We start from the raw sequence: 12,545 nt of genomic DNA on the forward strand, positions 1-12,545 counted from the left end.
TGCTAAAGACGTAGGCTACTTCATTTGGATAACTTTTTTCGATTTTCTCAATATTTCGATTTTTTTGCACCCTCAAATTCCAGAATTTCAAATAGTTGTATCTCGGCTAAATATTGTCCTATCCTAACAAACCATACATCAATGGAAAGCTTTATTCGGCTTTCAACTGTAGCTAAATCTCAATTTCAAAAAGTTGACCCAGCCCACTGGTTTTGTGGTCCAGGGGTCACGTTTGGAGCAACTTCAAACGCCTTAATATAATAATAGCCCTTAATAATGGAGAAGACTTTAAATAAATGTGATCATATAGCTTAGAGAAATATGTATTTCCTTGAATAGAAAAGTTAATATTTTCATAATAGCTTGATTTGTTAATGAACCCATTTGTATGCAAATTATACGAATGGGTAATATCATTTCACGCACCAATTTACTTTTCTTGACCAAAAAAGAAAGGGGAAAAAAAAAAAAAGGTTAATAGAGAACAGCGCGAGCAGCCCAATGACTATGAGGCGGACTGCGTGTCGTCACGCGTCCTGTAATCTGCTTTGATTAGAGCCGCTTATTCCAGACTCCTGCTGGATAAACTGTAACAGTGATGAAGCGCTTCAGTGGATTAAGACCCGCTTTCCATATATTCAGGAGAGACCTCCATCATAAGCACTGTGTGGGAATAATAGGTGCACCTTTCTCTAAAGGACAGGTAAGATAAAGGCCAAACAATTCCTTTTCTCATTCAAAATAATGATAATCACGTATGCAAAATGATATGTTTGCATGTAAATCATGCATGGTGCCGGTCTAGTGCTCATGTTATTGCCTTACTGCAGCAGAGGGATGGTGTTCAGAGAGGAGCAGACCTCATTCGAGCTGCTGGATTGGTGCAGAAACTTAAAGGGCAAGGTACCACGAACTACACCTCCTGATATTTACACTGCTTAGATAGCAATCTTTGAGTAGCCTACAGTATATTGCATCTAAAATATTTTAAGCAACCTTTTTTCAGAGTACATATAAAGAGACTGCATGACAAGGTAAAATGTGATTAAAATAGATACAAGTTTTAAATTGTGACCAGCTATAGCATCTGAAAAATGTATGCTACTTATGCATTCATATAAGCTTTAACTTAAAGGGTTAATTCACCCCAAAATGAAAATTCTGTCATTAATAACTCATACTTATTACCCTCACGTCGTTCCAAACACAAATTAAGATATTTTTGATGAAATCCGAGAGGTCTCTGACCCCTCCATAGACAGCTATATAATTTTTAATTTTTATAAAGCATAAAGAAAAAATAAACAGTAAATGAAATTCTAGGTCTAATTCTAGCTGGGAAATAATCATTTTGGGACTATTTGCAAATAAAATTTGTGTCATATATATTTTTAGTCTTGAGATTCTTTCCGTTAGTGAATAAATACATACACTCACCTAAAGGATTATTAGGAACACCTGTTCAATTTCTCATTAATGCAATTATCTAATCAACCAATCACATGGCAGTTGCTTCAATGCATTTAGGGGTGTGGTTCTGGTCAAGACAATTTCCTGAACTCCAAACTGAATGTCAGAATGGGAAAGAAAGGTGATTTAAGCAGTTTTGAGCATGGCATGGTTGTTGGTGCCAGACGGGCCGGTCTGAATATTTCACAATCTGCTCAGTTACTGGGATTTTCATGCACAGCCATTTTTACTGGGATTTTCATGCACAGCCATTTCTAGGGTTTACAAAGAATGGTGTGAAAAGGGAAAAACATCCAGTATGCGGCAGTCCTGTGGGCGAAAATGCCTTGTTGATGCTAGAGGTCAGAGGAGAATGGCCCGACTGATTCAAGCTGATAGAAGAGCAACTTTGACTGAAATAACCACTCGTTACAACCGAGGTATGCAGCAAAGCATTTATGAAGCCACAACACGCACAACCTTGAGGCGGATGGGCTACAACAGCAGAAGACCCCACCGGGTACCACTCATCTCCACTACAAATAGGAAAAAGAGGCTACAATTTGCACAAGCTCACCAAAATTGGACAGTTGAAGACTGGAAAAATGTTGCCTGGTCTGATGAGTCTCGATTTCTGTTGAGACATTCAGATGGTAGAGTCAGAATTTGGCGTAAACAGAATGATAAACATGGATCATGCCTTGTTACCACTGTGCAGGCTGGTGGTGGTGGTGTAATGGTGTGGAGGATGTTTTCTTGGCATACTTTAGGCCCCTTAGTGCCAATTGGGCATAATTTAAATGCCACGGCCTACTTGAGCATTGTTTCTGACCATGTCATGTCCATCCCTTTATGACCACCATGTACCCATCCTCTGATGGCTACTTCCAGCAGGATAATGCACCATGTCACATGGTGTTCCTAATAATCCTTTAGGTTAGTGTAGATCTGCTGTTAACTCTGGAATTCCTTAGTGGTCTGGTGGTAGAATTTTTGTTATTCCATGTTGAAGGTTACAGGTTCTAATCCGCCCTCTTATCATTTTTTTCCTTCATTAAATCAAAGATGTTCAATTATTGTATATTAAGAGCAGGGACACGTTTGTGTGCAGTTTGTTTTGTGATTTCACCGGAACGAATAGAGTACCCGCAACGGCATTAAGCGATAGATTGATGCGTTTGTCTGTGTGAAGACTGTGCTGTGTTGTGTTTGGGAGATTAACTAAAGTCTTACGGGTAGGGAACAACATGAAGGTGAGTAATTAATGACAGAATTAGAATTTTTGGGTGAACTAACCCTTTAAATATTGACGTTAAAATGGTAACATTCTATTTGTCAACTACACTACAACTACTAATGTGTAATTTAAGAATTTAGGCCACATGCAGTCGTTATTCATCTTTTCCATTTCTGTAAAAAGAGCTTTAAATGCATCATTTTCTTCTTCTGGGTCTGTCTAGCTCTATCATTGCACATGTTTTAAAACTTTAAACAAACAGCTGAAGGGACTGATGCCATGAACAGGGACAGTAGATCAGTGATGCCATGTGTTGTCTTTATTTATTTACCTATGAAAATGCGTTCTCATAGGAGCAGTAACACTGACGTGGCACTACTCCCCTTTCTCTGTGTATTGCAATATTGTGCATTGGGTTACTAAATAAAATTGCGGCATGTATTTGCATATCTTAACTCAAACAAACCCAGTAATGTTTAATGCTGTTACTCCCTAACTTGAGTTGATGGAAAACTTTCAATTTCTAAAAAGTCAAATCAGTGACAGGCTGTCTAAAATGAGTCATTCATTTAGAGATTCTTTTCAAGATTTTTGCATCATTCATTTAATAATTGAATAAGCAAACTGCATCAATGTTAAATCTTCAGCCTTCTTTGTATTTACCCTTTTAAAATTCTGGCACAGATCAGGCACAACATAATGTCCTAATATTGTGTTGGTCCCCCTTTTGCTGTCAAAACAGCCCTGACCCATCGAGGCATAGACTCCACTAGACCCCTGAAGGTGTGCTGTGGTATCTGGCACCAAGATGTTAGCAGCAGATCCTTTATGTCCTGTAAGTTGCGAGGTGGGGCCTCCATGGAATTGGACTTGTTTGTTCAGCACATCCCACAGATACTCTATTGGATTGAGATCTGGGGAATTTGGAGGCCAAATCAACACCTCAAACTCGTGCTCCTCAAACCATTCCTGAACCATTTTTGCTTTGTGGCAGGGCACATTATCCTGCTGAAAGAGCCACAGCCACCAGGGAATACCGTTTCCATGAAAGGGTGTACATGGCCTGCAACAATGCTTAGGTAGGTGGTACGTGTCAAAGTAACATCCACATGGATGGCAGGACCCAAGGTTTCCCAGCAGAACATTGCCCAAACCATCACACTGCCTCTGCCGGCTTGCTTTCTTCCCGTAGTGCATCCTGGTGCCACACGCACCCGGCCATCAACGTGATGTAAAAGAAAAACGTGCTTCCTCAGACCAGGCCACCTTCTTCCATTGCTCCATGATCCAGTTCTGATGCTCACGTGCCCACTGTTGGCGCTTTCGGCTGTGGACAGGGGTCAGCATGGGCACCCTGACTGGTCTGCGGCAATGCAGCTCCATACGCATCAAACTGCGATGCACTGTGCATTCTGACTCCTTTCTATCAGAACCAGCATTAACTTCTTGAGCAATTTGAGCTTCAGTAGCTCGTCTGTTTGATCGAACCACACGGGCCAGCCTTCACTTCCCAGGTGCATCAATGAGCCTTGGCCGCCCATGACCCTGTCGCCGGTTCACCACTGTTCCTTCCTTGGACACCTTTTGATAGATACTGACCACTGCAGACCGGGAACACACCACAAGAGCTGCAGTTTCGGAGATGCTCTGACCCAGTCGTCTAGACATCACAATTTGGCCCTTGTCAAACTCGCTCAAATCCTTACACTCGCCCATTTTTTCTGCTTCTAACACATTTTTGAGGACAAAATGTTCACTTGCTGCCTAATATATCCCTCCCACTAACAGTTGCCATGATGAAGGGATAATCTGTGTTATTCACTTCACCTGTCAGTGGTCATAATGCATTGCGTGAACTATTCTTATTGTACTTTGTTTTAAGCCCTCTTCTCTGTCCCTCTCCAAGGTTGTGTAGTGAAGGATTATGGGAATCTGACATTTGAAGAAATTCCCAAAGATGAGCCAGTTGGCAGGCTGAAGTCTCCGAGAGCAGTCGGCCGAGCCAATGAGCTGCTCGCAGGAGCTGTGCAGAAGGTCAAAAGCGATGGCAACACTTGTGTGATGCTGGGAGGAGATCACAGGTGATCGTGTGCTTCCACTTCTGTTAAATATGACATTTGGAAGCAGGAAATCATTAATGAACATGTATGCATATTCTGGACAATATGTTGTTTCTTACAGCTTGGCGATTGGTTCAATCTCCGGTCATGCCGCCTCAAGGCATGAGTTGAGTGTTTTATGGGTGGACGCACATGCAGACATCAACACACCTTTGACCACGCCAACGGGAAACATTCACGGCCAACCGCTGTCATACCTCATCCATGAACTGCACTCCAAGGTCTTTAATCATTTCAGCACCTTGTGTTAAAGTTTGTGTAATATGTTACACAGTCAACTCCAAAATAGATGTTCGACTGTAACATCTTAACTCCCCGACCATTGGTTGGTGTCAGTATCTCTGCCTTTAGCACACTTGTAACTAATAAACTCTAACAGCTAACTTCAGGAAAAAAAAGAAAAGACACTTGCATAAAACTCCTTGAGAAAGACGAAGCTTTGGTGTGTCTCACAAAAACACAACCATGTCACATTTTAGCCAGAAATGATTATTTTTCATTAGACATTATTTTTATGAAAATTTAAGAAATTCTAATGAAATTCCCATTAAAAGATTGTAACATTTAACTTTTGAGTTTTTCTAATTCATGATTCTCATTAGATTTTCATTACTCATTCTCATTATCAATGAACCACAAAACCAGTCATAAGTCGCACGGGTATATTTGTGGCAATAGCCAACAACATTGTATATGTCAAAATTATCGATTTTTCTTTTATGCCAAAAATCATTAGGATATTAAGTAAAGATCATGTTCCATGAAGATATTTAGTCAATTTCCTACTGTAAATATATTAAAAATGTATTATTAGTAGTAATATGCGTTGCTAAAGACTTCATTTGGACAACTTTAAATGCGATTTTCTCAATATTTAGATTTTTTTGCACCCTCAGATTCCAGATTTTCAAATATTTGTATCTCTTCCAAATATTTTCCTATCCTAACAAACCATACATCAATTGAAAGCTTATTTATTCAGCTTTTGGATTATGTATAAATCTCAATTTCAAAAAAATGTACACTTAAGACTGGTTTTGTGGTCCAGGGGTCACATATTTACTGTATTACAGTAAAAATTGTTTATTCAATATTTATTAATCAGTGTCATAAAATATACTGCCATGAGTACTTCACATTTTAAATGTTTTTTTCCCCCCCACATTTGCAGTAAATGAAAATTAGATTTATTTTTGCTTTATGCATTTATGCTTTATGCATTATTTTTTGCATTAGACTCCCTCTGAAATTGCCTCACAGACACGGCATCCTCAATCAAACCGTCTCCGGTGTGATGACTCCGATCCTTCGAATATTCCTATTTAATAATTATTTAATCGATATGTCATCCTCAATAAACCCGTCTCCGGCCTGACGGCTCCGATCTTTCGAATATTGCAATTTAATAATTGTTTAATCGATATGTAATCCTCAATAAACCCGTCTCCGGCCTGACGGCTCCGATCTTTCGAATATTGCAATTTAATAATTATTTAATCGATATGTCATCCTCAATAAACCCGTCTCCGGCCTGACGGCTCCGATCTTTCGAATATTGCAATTTAATAATTATTTAATCGATATGTCATCCTCAATAAACCCGTCTCCGGCCTGACGGCTCCGATCTTTCGAATATTGCAATTTAATAATTGTTTAATCGATATGTAATCCTCAATAAACCCGTCTCCGGCCTGACGGCTCCGATCTTTCGAATATTGCAATTTAATTATTATTTAATCGATATGTCATCCTCAATAAACCCGTCTCCGGCCTGACGGCTCCGATCTTTCGAATATTGCAATTTAATAATTGTTTAATCGATATGTAATCCTCAATAAACCCGTCTCCGGCCTGACGGCTCCGATCTTTCGAATATTGCAATTTAATAATTGTTTAATCGATATGTCATCCTCAATAAACCCGTCTCTGGCCTGACGGCTCCGATCTTTCGAATATTGCAATTTAATAATTGTTTAATCGATATGTCATCCTCAATAAACCCGTCTCCGGCTTGTTGCCTCCGATCTTTTGAATATTCCGATCTAATATAACTTCTGACCTGTAAGTTTGCCAGAATAATAATCATACACTGTTTGTTAATTGGCCAGAGGAGAACTGGCACCCCGACTGAGCCTGGTTTCTCCAAAGGTTTATTATTCTCCATTATGCCATCTGATGGAGTTTTGGTTCCTTGCCACTGTTGCCTTCGGCTTAGCTTGCTCAGTTGGGGACACTAAATGTTCAACTAAATATCTGTCTGTTTAGTTTAAAAACTAAATTAACCATATAAACTAAATTACTGATCTGCCAACATTGTCACTGTATGATAATTGAAATGAGCTGATGACATCACCGTTTTCTCCAGAGCGGCTGTACAGCCGAATCAAATTCTGTTGCATTATTTTCCTGTTTAACACTGTGAAGCTGCTTTGAAACAATCTGCATTGTAAAAAGCGCTATATAAATAAAGGTGACTTGTGGGAAATGCCATGAAAAAAGGTAAAATAGGCTTTTTCACTTTAGCAAAATATATTTATTCATTAATTTGTCTAAAAAAAACATTTGTTTGTGTATTTCAGAAAAGTTATTTCTGTTGAATTGTATGAATTGAATTATGCGATTTAAAAAAAAAAAAATTCCAGTCTTTTAGCTTTACTTAAGGTGACACTTTATGATTTGAAACATTGATAACATTTTGTACGCTTTTTGTAATCTTTCTCAGATTCCCATAATTCCAAATTTCTCATGGTTAAAGCCTTGTGTAGCTGCTAAGGACATTGTCTACATTGGACTCCGAGATGTGGACCCAGAAGAGCAGTACGTTTGTAGATTCTATGATGTTATCAAAAGGACAATATAATAGTAAAACAGAGTGCGTTTTTTCACCATTTCAGTGTTCGTTTTGAAGTCTAACTCATACTTTGCATTACAGTTATATCCTGAAGCACCTTGGAATCAAAACGTTCTCCATGACAGAAGTTGATCGACTTGGAATAGCAAAAGTTATGGAGCAGACATGTGATCACATGTTTTCAAAGTAAGTGTGTTACTTGGGAATCTTTCCTCCTTTTTTGTATTCATTCAAAATATCTTCATCTTTATTTATTGTGGAAACATTCCTGCTCTTTCTGGATCAGGGTGAAAAAACCTATCCACCTCAGTTTTGACATTGATGCATTGGACCCATCAGTGTCACCTGCAACAGGCACACCTGTAGCGGGAGGACTGACCTATAGAGAGGGGATTTACATCACTGAGCACATCTGTCAAACAGGTGAGAACACGAGGATATGTAAGTAGAAGAGAACTAATTAATAAGCAGTGTTGGAGTATAATACTGCATTACTTAAAGGTGCTGTATGTAAGTTTTTCACTTTACTAATGCATAAAAAAATCCATAATATGCTTGCAGATATTTAGGAAACACGCTAAATTCACCTACTTGTTTCTCAGGAAAAACAATGCTACAGCCAGTTATTCTACTTTGAAATGTGCGTTCTGTGTCGGTATGTCTGTTTTTGTTTTGGTCTGTGCAATACCGCACGCTGCCAGTTTACCCAATAGTATTCCGATACCACAGTTTGCCAGTTGCCGGAAAACACATCGTATTGCAGCCATGGAAGCCAGCGAATAAACCGGGTCAGAGAGCGCAGATTCTACCCGACCTAAAAAGCCACGGCATCCATAAACAACGCACTCCAATATTTTGAATTTGGACTGCAGTACCCATTTCAATCCTACATACCGCACCTTTAATTGCGTTACTTAGTAACTTTTTATTGAAAGAAATGTGTTACATTACTTTTGCGTTAATTTTTCTCACCTGGGCTGGAATTGTAGGCCCTTTCAAACCAAAAGTTAAATAAGCCGGCTCAGGCTGAAGGAAATGCAAGTACACGCCTGTACAGTAGAGGGCACAACTCAAACCTTTCAGCTGTGCTGCCATTCTGGATTGCAGAAGAATAGGATGAAAGAGATGCACAACACTCTGGCTGCATCTGAAATCGCATACTTACCTACTATATAGTAGGCGAAAAACAGTATGTGACAAAAGTAGTATGTCTAAATTCACTATACTCATAAAAGAGTTGGCAAAAAGTACCTTCTACTTCTGCCGGGATACTGAAGTGTGCATACAATGGGCACTTTACTATCCCATGAAGCCACAGGAAAGGTTTATGAATGGAGGTGAAGCGACGCAATTGACGCCGATAGGTCACATGATAATGACAACAAAGCGAATGTAGTCTGTCCGGATTACATTCTTATGACACATATGCATACTATATAGAACGTAATTATTTAGCGGTCGTGAAGTAATTATTCATTCAAAATACTGAAGAGAGTATGCGATTTCGGACGCAGCCCCTTGAGCAATCAAAACAAAAATGAAACTAAAGCAATTTTTACTTATTAGTATGGTTGAGTTGAATCATTGAAGGCAAAGACATTGGTTAAAGTGAGATTAGATACATAAAGTATGCATTTGTGTTAGTTAACATTACATATTAAATTATTTCAGGTTTGCGTAATATTCTGAGTTTGCATTTCAGTTTTTATTCATATTGAGGAATACCAAAAAAGAGTTGAATCTGTTCTTGTGCCTCATTAAAGGTGCTCTAAGCGATGTCACGCGTTTTTTAGGCCAAAACATTTTTTTGTCACATACAGCAAACATCTCCTCCCTGTCCTTGTCGGCTATTGGCTGGAGCACTGTTTGCTGTACTTCGTGGTCCAGACTGCCCAGGTTTGTTTTTGTTGCAGTTTGTGGAGCTTAGGCGGACTACAGAGACTGCGTTTTTTACAGTGTGTTCTGGGGACAGGCAGCTAGCGGATAGCGAGGAGATGTTTGCTGTATGTGACAAAAAAGGTTTTGGCCCCAAAAAAAGCGTGACATCGCTTGGAGCACTTTTAACTTGCACGTCTCTGTAACTTACTCCCCTGTTCTCAACATGGGGTCAGGAAAGGTGTCAGTTAATAAATGGTGGTAACTTGCATTAATTGTTTGAAAAAGTAACTCAGACACTGTTTTACAAATTTAAAATTAATGTATTACTTTACTTGTTACCTGAAAAAGAACGACTGCCGCTTAAACTAAAACAAAACAACAACATAAAGTCCAAGTCCACTCCTCCTTTTATCCGAGACTCCGTTCCCACGGGCTCTCGGCTCTGCCCTGCTTGCCACAATGACTTTCAGGCTGATTTTGGGCTTTCTGAGATTTTTAACCAAAAACTGAGCCCACTTGGCTGATGTGTTAGCGCCACCTTGTGTCAGTACTTAGGGCGTGTCCGAATCTACTTTTGCTAGTTTAACAACAGAAAAAATGGCCGGCATGCCTGGCGCATGGTCCAAAAGGGTTGTACCCAGTCTCTTAATGAGTCATGGGTGTGTTTTGGGCGTAATGTGCAATAAACCAATCAGAGTCTCATCTCCCATTCCCTTTAAAAGCCAGTTGCGCTTGCACCATGGCGGATTCACTATTTACACAGTGGAATTTGCGAGTGGAAAGACTGAACGCTTCTCCAAAGACGAATCCTTTTATTTTTAATATTTAAAAATGTTTATGTGCAGCTACGCGTCCCTGTGTGTGTAATAAGCAGAGTGTATGCGCGTTCTGCACTCTTCTATAGACGCATATTACTAACACGCACTTTTAATAACACAAAAAATACCGCGCCATTGACTTCAGACCAGGTTTTTGTTGGTCAATGGCGTAGTCGTTTTCAGTTGCCTCAAAATAGCAACGTGCGAACAATACACCTGAACACACCTCGTTTTTTAGACAAGCACGCCCATAGGCGAACAGATGGTTGCAAGTGCATTTGCTATTTAAACATGGTGCTGGACGTGAAAATGATAACTGTGTTGGGCTGAAACTAGCAAAAAACACTTGCGTCGCATTGCGCCGGGTGTATGATAGGGCCCCAAGAGTAGAACAGGGAAAATACTGAGTAGCTAAATTAAAAGTGAGTTAATAAATTAATTATAAAAAAATCTACATTATGCCCTACATTCTAGATATCAGCATCACTTATTTAAAAGCCACATAATTAGAATGTTTTTGTGTTTGGCTATTGCTTTGCAATTTATGGACTGTTTGGCCTGTTGACTTTCTTCTTGACTTTACTCCAGGGCTTCTCTCTGCTGTAGACATGGTGGAAGTGAACCCAAAGCTGGGCAAAACGGAGGATGAAATTACGTCAACACTGAACGCTGCTGTGGATCTGTTACTGGGCTGCTTCGGACGGGTCCGCGAGGGCTCGCATGAGCCAGATTACAAAATACCAAATCCATAAATCACAGGGTTTCTTTTCAGGCTTCAGTCTTGTTATTTTGGTTCCTTTATATTATAGTTACTATCATGTCGTTCTGAATTTAAAAATACTAAATTGTAATTCACCTTTATTTTATTATTGTATAAAAATTAATTCCAAAGATATATGCAAATTATACCACAGTATTTCCCTAGTGAATGCAAAAACTATACTATATATAAAGTATGTTTGAAAATCGAAAAGCCATTGTTGCAAAAAACTAAACCAAGTAAACCCTATAAAGCTATTTAAACCCTATTTAACCCTATAAAGCTAGTGTCATATTTGATATGCAAATTTCTCTAAATGGACACTAATTTATCAACATGATCAAAACTTTGCTGAAAAAAATCTGTACACAATGTACTAAAGGATGTTTTATTAAAAAGGTTCGGGAGGAGCACGTTCAGATAATTGACTCAAGTGGAGAGCACACTCAGCTAATCAACAACAAGAGGTAAATACCCAGCTAACAGAAAGTTGTTGTGAGAACGTTTTCGCTCAGCGTTATGAGAACATCAGTCAAGCACAACATCATAAGAACGTTCCAACAGTGTTGTTCTAAGAATGTTTCCTCTCAACATTACGATAATGTATTAAGAATGTTCCTGAAACATTATTTTAGGAATGTTTTTTTCTAACTTTTACATAACGTTAGTGAAAGTTATGGAAATGTTTCCTGTTAGCTGGGTAACTTATACGCAGCAGTCTTATCTCGAAGCTGGATGCCCTCCCCCCGGACAGCACGCCAAATATGCATTTAAATTTACTCTATAAATTATATGCAAGTGTGAACTCGTGAAATGCTTTCTGTTGCAAGTAAAAGGAATTTTACCATTATTTTAAAATGCCTCTCAAATATCAGCAACTGCAACAAATTGCATATTTTTGTTCAGTTTGTGAATCTGAATAAAACTGAGGTGTTTTTTTCATTGAGTATGAGCTCCTTATTCGCACTACCTTATACTATATGCGTCACATGTCCGTCTGATCTTTCTGTTGTTTTGATTCGGTCATATGTTCCTTTGTCTTAGTTTCCCGCCACTTGTCTGTTTCCTTGGTTACCCATGTTAAGTTCTATTCAGCTGTGTTTAGTCTCTCGCAACTCGTCTCTGTCTGCTATTTAAGTTCCTCTTGTTCATTGTCCGGTCACAATTATGTGTGTTGTGCTGTTGTCCATCTGCCCGTCTTGCCTTTATTTGAGATTAAACCACATTTGGAATTATATATCTGCCTGTCTTCCTGCCTGCACACACCCGTGACAATATGAGACATAAAGACTGGTGCATCAAAAGATACTGAACAAAAACTTTATTAACTCGTCCACTTTTTTTTTTAAAGACTCTTGTTTCCCGTAACGTTTTGCCCTCTAGCGGTTAATAAACAAAACTGCATGCGTCTCGCGGACGAACATTGCAGCCG

At 39.1% G+C, this 12,545-nt stretch overlaps 1 protein-coding gene across 1 annotated transcript; it reads left to right on the plus strand.

Annotated features, from left to right (window-relative positions):
• The first annotated feature begins 554 nt into the window (after positions 1 to 554).
• On the plus strand, positions 555 to 12,349 carry arg1 (arginase 1). Its single transcript, XM_079845492.1, has 8 exons — positions 555 to 703; positions 831 to 903; positions 4,593 to 4,767; positions 4,868 to 5,027; positions 7,529 to 7,623; positions 7,739 to 7,843; positions 7,944 to 8,080; positions 10,942 to 12,349. The coding sequence occupies exons 1-8, from the start codon at positions 599 to 601 to the stop codon at positions 11,103 to 11,105; spliced, it is 1,014 nt and encodes a 337-aa protein (XP_079701618.1). The 5' UTR covers positions 555 to 598; the 3' UTR covers positions 11,106 to 12,349.
• The last annotated feature ends 196 nt before the right edge of the window (positions 12,350 to 12,545 follow it).

Source organism: Gobio gobio (assembly GCF_949357685.1).
Source record: "Gobio gobio genome assembly, chromosome: 20".
NCBI lineage: Eukaryota > Metazoa > Chordata > Actinopteri > Cypriniformes > Gobionidae > Gobio > Gobio gobio.